This window comes from Ananas comosus, linkage group 5, assembly GCF_001540865.1.
Source record: "Ananas comosus cultivar F153 linkage group 5, ASM154086v1, whole genome shotgun sequence".
Classification (NCBI taxonomy): domain Eukaryota; kingdom Viridiplantae; phylum Streptophyta; class Magnoliopsida; order Poales; family Bromeliaceae; genus Ananas; species Ananas comosus.
Window position 1 is genome coordinate 5785479 of NC_033625.1, and position 8673 is coordinate 5794151.

General features: G+C 33.0%; 1 protein-coding gene across 1 annotated transcript; it reads right to left on the minus strand.

Annotated features, from left to right (window-relative positions):
• On the minus strand, positions 444-6094 carry LOC109710049 (MADS-box transcription factor 21-like). Its single transcript, XM_020232466.1, has 8 exons — positions 5991-6094; positions 4812-5049; positions 2789-2870; positions 1955-2019; positions 1680-1779; positions 1465-1506; positions 1309-1350; positions 444-857 (listed from the first exon to the last, which is right to left on the minus strand). Exons 2-8 carry the CDS (start codon positions 4991-4993, stop codon positions 654-656), a joined length of 717 nt encoding a protein of 238 aa, XP_020088055.1. The 5' UTR covers positions 4994-5049; positions 5991-6094; the 3' UTR covers positions 444-653.

An 8673-nucleotide genomic window follows, 5' to 3' on the forward strand; every position in this document is an offset into this window, starting at 1 on the left:
TATATATATAGAGAGAGAGAGAGAGAGAGAGAGAGAGAGAGAGAGAGAGAGAGAGAGAGTTTGTGTGTGTTCAACTAGCATATTATTACTTAATTGTATTGCAACGCAACTCTCTTTCTCTCTCTATATATATATTTATACCGTTATGTGCTACTAACTCTAGTTAGTATCTGTTATTCTCTAGCAATTGCTTCTAAATTTTAAATGACTAAAGTAATGAGTGCTTCTGATTAATAAATGTTTTAGTGCACTTTTAAGTACATACATGCATGACAAATTTGTGGTATACTACTTTAACCAGCAAATTTATAGACAGAAACCAAAAACTTGGTTAAAGATTTATAGACAGAGAAATCAAAAACTTGATTAAAGAAACTTTCGACATCAACACTCAAATAATTTTAAACACTCAATTAAGTTGCTTCTTCTGACAAGAGAATTCATTTACTTCTTCTGATACTTATTTTTATTTCATAACCAAATTGCGCACACCGAAAACAGCAGAATTTAGAGATCAGTACAAATTAAGTGCTAGTGTTCAAACATATCATTAATTACCAAACACTTATCACCTTATGATTGATGTTGCTAGGACACTCAATAAGCAAAAGGACACACACACACACACACATACACACACACACACACACAATTTAGAGCAAATTTTTCGCAGCTGGATCGGCTTTTATTTCGTACCCGAGATGAAGTGTGGTCTGATCTTGGTGATGCGAGTAGTGCGATGCTGCATCCAACATACTGACATGATAGTAGTTTCTCGAATCAAACGTCGGAAGAGCGTCCAATTCGGTTCCACCGGATACAATGTTAGCCTGCTGCGCTCGCTCGCTGTCTGCTATCTGAGGATTCCAAAATTTGAAAAGGGCACAGATTTTTGCAGATTGTAACATCCTGGTACGTAAATAGTCGCATTTTTTTTGTTTTTGTAGGGTAAATTGCACCATTTTTGTTCCTGATCAGACCTTTTAATTGTTAAATTTGTGTGTTCTTGTCCTTTGCATTTCATTGCAATCTTACACTTTTTGGTTAAATTGCACCAGTCACATAATCATCATCCAACTCCTATGTGAACAATTTAAGTACTTAGCCACAGAACTTTAATGAAAATGGTAAGATTGCGACATTATGCAAAGATTAGGGACTGAAACCTGCTTAAGCAATCGAGAACCAGCAGTGCAGTGCAATTTACCCTTTTTTTTTTTTTTTCATGATGTATAATTAGCTACACTCTTGATTATTTATTGAACTTAATTCCAAAAAAAATTAACAAAATCTATTGTTCTGAGTTACCTTAGCTCTGAGGTGCATATTGTCATTTTGAAGATCTGCTTCCTACATGTTAAAGAAGGCCAGAGGAGAATCACTATAGGAAGTAGCTTTATAAGGAAAGAACAATAAGATAAGTGGAATTAACTACAAGAGTTTTAGTTTAGTTCAAAAGTTTACCCTTTTCTGCATGTATTCGATCTCCGCAAACAGCTGCTCATGCTGTTTATTCAGCAGAAATTAACACAAGATTAGTTAAGTAGAATATAGAGCTAAAAAAACCTACTAAATTAATGTGAATAAATTAAGTTATCATCATTTATTTAATTACTTGAGAGAATTAGGATATTTGAAACATGGCAGGTTTTATATGATTGTGGAGTATTAGAGTTTACCTTCTTTGATCTAATCCGAGCAATGCCTCTCTCGAGCCTGTTCTCGAGTTGCTTGAGCTCTTTAGCTGTCAAATTACTCAGTGCTTCACCCATGAGGTGCCTGAAAATTAGTAGTGATGCATTTAAAACTAGTAAGAAGAGCAAATCACACTTTTGAAGTTTTAAAACCATATAGAACATATTGCTATAGATTACCATAATAAGTGGGAGTTACATTTCTAGATTAATAAGTACGTGTATATATAGAGAGAGAGAAAGAGAGAGGGTTAATTAACTTGTTTGCATTTTGCAGAATCTGTATCTGGTGGCGGAGCTTCGCTGCTTCTTGCTGATAGTATTGCTGATTAAACCATGAAAACACAGTCAAGTTGAGAAAAGGATAAAGAGCAAGTGACTATATAAGATGAATGATTTAGTACTCTTTATGGGGTTATTAATTTACATCTCTTTGTTAGCTATTTAATTTTTCGAACATCAACTATTTTAGCTAACTTTCATAGATAAAACACTTCATGCTTGCAATAAATAATAAAATATAGCGCTTGTCTGACCAGACTGGAGCTTTTATAAAAGTGTTGTTTAGATATTATTGACTTACTAGTTTCAGCCTCAAAATTAAGCTCATTTTAATTATTTTTGTCACGCCATTGGCCTGCTTCTTTAGAATATAATTAGAGAAGCTAGTTTTGGAGATGAGCAAAAGAAGCTCATATATAGTTTTCTTGTAAATCAAATGAGCTAACACTTGAAGTCAGTATTTATGAAAGTAATTAGCAGACAAGTACTGTTCAGAGAAATATACGATCGATTCCAAACATTAATAAGAATGGATCAATATCTCATCTATATACAAGTAATTATCGCATCACTCGCATTAGCAACATCAAAGCATGCATCATTGCCAAAAAATTCATATTCATGTGATTAAGCACTATTATTGAATCTTTTTCCTCTGAAAATTTTCGCAATTGGCTTCTGATAAGCAAACTATATATGGATAATATTTAGTCCAAACCAGTAAATTTATACCTCACTGAGTCGAGAAATTGCCAAGATGTTGTATTACGAGAAATGCTGATATGAAATTTTTTGAAAAAAGAAATGCTTACATGAGAATTGACCTCTACAGTGGAGCTTGAATTTGGACTGTTGGAACAGGCCTTCTTGTACCTCTCAATGGTTGATCTTATGCTGCAACAAACATAGAAAAGTCGAATTATTTATACACATTTTGAAGGATACATTGTACGATTAAACGATTAACCATATGAATAAAATGGCTCAAATTGTCGATTTAAGGATCGAAAGAATGATTCAGGTTTCTATAATTTTAAGAAAGAGGGGGTCTGTGTAAGAGAAGTTGGTTTAATTCTTATTTTTACTTATTGAAATCTCTTCTGACATAAATATTGTTATATTCCCTTCTTTTACTTCATTTCGGAAGGTTTTGCCACAGAATAATAAGACAAATGGATTTTAATGAAAATCCAAACAAAGTTATAATTTGAATGGCATATTCACATATAATTAGTATTTGCAGCAAATGCATCAGAGGGTGCAAAAACACAAAATGTTCTTTTTGCCTCTAATTCAACTGTTCAGCTTCATCTTGTGATGCTAAAATCTGCTTACAATAAAGCAACTGTTGCACCAAAAGATGAAAGAGCTGCATATAAATGTGCCATATATTAAACAAACAAAAAGTGGAATAAAATAACTTGAATTTTTTTTCTTTCACTAAAGTGAAATAAGTATGTTGAGAATAGTTTCATTCAGTATCTCTCTCTCTCTCTCTCTCTCTCTCTCTCTCTCTCTCTCTCTCTGATTCTGTAGTTGCTTGACTACTTTTTGACACACAGTGTAGTTTTTCCTTTTTAAGCTCCCAAAGGAAACATGCATATATACACACCAGCTAAATAAAAGGACCAGTTATATACACTCCTCTTCTAATGTAACAAATATAAAAGCTTCAATTCTTTTTCATCTGTACAAAGCAAAAAGCAAGTCTCCTGATTGTTTCATGTAAAGTGTTCTAACATGGAGATGGAAACTGTGGCTTCTCTCCATTGACCTTCCTTTGAGGTGCTAAGAAGTTAATATATACCTTGTTTCTAATGCCTAGCTATATATAATGCTTCTTTGTCACCAACTGTACCTCCTCAGGAGAGAGAGAGAGAGAGAGAGAGAGAGAGAGAGAGAGAGAGATGACTGCAGCTAGAGTGTCCAGCATAATATGTAAGACAAGAAAGGCAAGGCAAGAAAGAAGGGAAGGGAGGGAGGGAGGAAACCCTAAAGATTGAAACTGCATATATATTGTAATAAATACCATAGAAGGGCTATATAGCTAGTCATGTTGTATTCATATGGTGACATGGAAATTATTAGCCATTAGTAGAGGAGACCTCTCACAGTTTCCTCAACATATATATATAAAAAAAGGAGTATAGAGTATATCAATCAAATTAGAGGAAAAGAAATAGCATATACACTGAGAGATCTCTCAGTGAGGCAAAAACCCTCTTCACCAAAGTAAACAACATACTTAATTTGGAACTCTTCACACATATATGACAAGAGATAGAAGATCTGCTCCTTCAGAAACTTAATTTTGAGAAATGAAAAAAAAAAAAAAGGAAGAGAAGAAATGAAGAAAGAAGCAAACATTAATTGATCCAAAAAAACTCAAACTCCTAGCTATAGCTGCACTTTTTTCCTAGTCCATATATAATAATACCCATAATATAAGTGACATACAATTACTTAAAAATCTTTTTAATTACCAGTAAAATAACACTATAGTATACAAGAAAGTTCCCATTTTCAAAGGTCATTCATGGTTATATATATATATATATATATATATAATATATATATATATATATAATTAAGCACACCATCATGAATTGAACAGGTAGTGAAATAATATATACTTTAATTTACTTTCTTTATAATTAAATCCCTTAATGATGCAAACTATGTATGTATATATATATAGTGACACTTCAATTGGAGTTGAGAAGGGATATTGATAATATTAGATGCTAACAAGATGGTAATTCTACCGATTATTATTAAGAAAACAAAATTAATGGTAATTAGAGGAGGAGAAAAGAATTGAGTACATCTATACACCTGCTATTCGAGTACTCGTAAAGCCGGCCTCGGGTAGAGAAGATAACGAGGGCGATCTCGGCGTCGCAAAGCACCGACAGCTCGTACGCTTTCTTGAGCAGGCCGTTGCGCCGCTTGCAGAAGGTGACTTGGCGGCTCGTCGTGTTCTCGATCCTCTTTATCTCAATCTTTCCCCTCCCCATTGTTATTGTTATTGTTATTATTATTATCTCTCTAGCTAGATCTCCTTCACAATTCCCTGAGTCAAGCAACAATTTACACTACTTCAAAAACATATATACTTGTTTAGAAGCTATATATATATAGAGAGAGAGAGAGAGCTATGGTTTCTTGCAAAACAAATGAAAATAATAATAACTACCATGCATGTGGCTGGATCTGAACTTGCTAATTGATTTTTAGTTATTAATTTCAAAATAATTTATCTCTACACCTCCACCTAGGCTCAATCCTAGCTAGTAGAATTTCACAAAAAAAATGAAGAAAAAAGAATTACCAAATTGAATAATAATAATAATAATAAATCTATGGAAAAATACCATCGATAATTTTGTTTTTCTGAAAAAGAAGAATTTAATTAATTAAGGTGGTTAAAAGATTTCATAGGTGAACAAGGATTCAAGGTGAAGCGTGAACAAATTTAATTGAGCAACTCCAACAAAATAATTATTATGAGCTAGATCTTAGAGGATGAAAGAAGAACAGAAATAAATATTTAGATTTAATTATATGAGAAAATAGTTTGTATATATAATTATTTCCTTAAGTTTTTTTTTTATTTTTTATATTCCCCACTTTTTTGGTTTTTGGGAAGTGAGAGAAATTAAGAACCAACCTGGGAACTGCTCATATAGATTTAACTACTTCCATATGGAACTACCAATGAATCAAAATAAAAGAGAAGTACAAAAATTTAACTAAAACAAAACCCGTGGATTAAACTCTTTAATTTGAAGAAACAAAAGAGAATGAGAAAACGTGTATCCGATCTAATCAATCAAACAACTCTTATTTATTCTGCTTCGTTAGTTAATAATTACCTCTTCCATGAACAAAAAAGAAAAAAAGAAAGATGTACATAGGAAAAGAAATCTATATATATATATATATATATATATATATCATGAAGAAACAAACTATGCTATATACAAATTTCGTGGTATATGTGCATATAATTACCACTTTATATATAGCTTTTTTTTAGTCATGCATAGATCTCCAGGAACTCCACTGTAGAGAGAGAGAGGGGTGTGAGGAAGAGGAAGAGAGAGAGAGAAGGGCACTGCATGGGGTTGGCATTGGATGGAGGGGCTTTCCTTATAAAGGAAGGAGGGAAAAGAGTGGCAGGATGTAATAGAGTTCCAACAGTTTAATGTTGTACGGGTATAACGATCCGACCCGCTAGCAATAATAACTCGATAAATTTTAAATTACCAGCCCAAAATATTTAAGTCTAATTATTATTATTAAGGTGGAAGTCTTGTATATTCCAACTATAACCTATTTTTCATCCGATATAGAACTACTGAGGCGTTACAGACTCCATGACACTATCGGGGCGTTACATACTCCACATGTTTAGATCCTAACGTTCTCATCAGGTCCAAACCAGATCACAAATATACAAACCAGAATTACTAGGCGATATAATATTAGAGGTAATTCTTACGGGTTCAAGAGATGAGTCCCATCAAATTCGTTGGTGTGGTACTTTGCCTCATATAGCACTTAGCTTTTATACTTCTTACCCAACAAGTTATTACTGCTAACGGGTCGGATCGTTACAAATATGTAGTGCTGAGGGTTAAAAGCTTGCTTATTGATGTCTGAGGTCATAAATTCAATGTACATCTAGTTGTTTTGCATTGTTAACTGAGTTCATTTGTAAAAAAGAAAAAGAAAATTAAGAAGCGGACACCTTGCTAGCTATTTCTCTCTCTCTCTCTCTCAAAAAAAAAAAAAAAAGTTTGAAAAGCTCAAAAGTAATTTTAATTTTCCTTCTTTAAAATACATAAAATAAAATTAATAATTTCAATTTTAATACTTGCAGTGCTAGCATCTATATATAGACGATCCAAATCCTTTGTGCTAAGGGAATCTTCTTTCATTCTAAGTAATACTTAGTGTCATTGAGAAATGAGAGATTCGATTTGCAACTAAAACGTAGTTGTAATCCTACAACATCATCATTTAAGGGTAAACTTTTTTGCAGTAATCTTAAATATCAATTTTTTTTTTTTTTAATTCTAAGATTTTAAAAAGGTTTGTGTCTAACCCTAGGAAGGAAATTAAGTTATAAAATTACATCTCCCTTTTGGTTGCAGCCTTGTATTTTGTTGAGAAATAAGAGTGCATGCATGCATGCCCAACATATCATGGGTCAGATTTTATACTTGATGATAAATATCTTCAAATCAAAATTTTAAACAACACCACTTTGCAATGCCCTATTGATGTATTCATAGAACACTTGCATTTTTTTTTTTTTTTTTTTTGAAAGGGAAAGATAACAATCTACCCACTTCATTCATTTTGTTTAGAAATGAACTTAGCTAAAAATGTAAAGGTATTGGACTTTGAACTTGGGACTTTAGATACTAACCATTTAGCTCTTAGCCAATTGCGCTGATAAACACATGCAATATGTTGTGTTCCAATTTTAAGGCCTCTGCAGTAGAATGTTAGGAAAGGGTTGCATCTGATATACTGATACACTAGGTGCAAGCAATATATAACTCATCATCGCGAATTCCGAATTATTTAGTATGTGCTTCAATTAGCCTTCCTTCGATTTAGCCTAGTTGTACCCAATCATCCTATGATTTGCAGAGCACATAGACAGTTTGGTGGGCCATATGATTCTACTCGTGAATTTTAAAGATCTATTCCAATCTTAAAGTTTTCAATCCGAATCTCAACACTGTATTGAATGACAGATTTAGAGGGAACCTGATAAGATTGAATGGGGAGCTCCTTATTTAAGATTTTTCTGGATTTGTGGAGGTATATTCTTGTTAATTCATGTGGTGATAGTGGGGGAAAGCTCTTTAATCCAAATGATTATGCATGACCTCTAAATCACCAGTGACTATAATTGGAATTGTTGGGCCGAATCGGACCAGGCCGTAGTCGATCGGGGCTTTCGTGAGGCCCACACTTACGCCTCGGATTTTTCCCTCATATAATTACCCAAATTAGTTAAACATATATAGCTCAATTTTGTGTTATGCATGTATAATTTTCAGAGAATTGAAGTTCTACAGGAATGTAACAATAGAACCATTTTTCTTCTTCTTTTTTTTTTTTTTTTTTTAAGATAGGCTGGTGTAACTATAGAGCTTATGTATGAAACCCCAAAATGTTTTGTTGAATCCTTTTTCAACTTTGGAGTTTGGACCACAATATATATTATTCTCTCTTGCATTAAATGCTCTGATAAAAGTTCATATATTTCCACTTTTGTTACTAGGGCTACATTTTTTCTATTCATGGAGGTGATCCATATATAGCACCTATATACCCTAAATTAAGTATCTATAGGGGACCACATATTTATGCTTTTTTCAAAGTAGATGAAGCTTCACCCCTCTCGAAAGTTATGTGGAGCTTGGAGGTAGGAGAATGACAATGACATCCATATGTAAATATATATAGCATTTATGGCTCAATATCTAACTCTCCAATGGATTGCACCCTACATGATGATGATGTTTTTATAATACATAAGATGTTGATGGGGTAAGAAATCATTGTGTTGAATGCATCTTTACAAGCATATTAACCAAAAGAAAAAAGGAAAAAAGAGGGGAGATTATACATTTGCATTGATGTTCCTTCAACACATTTGAATTGCTCTAGAATT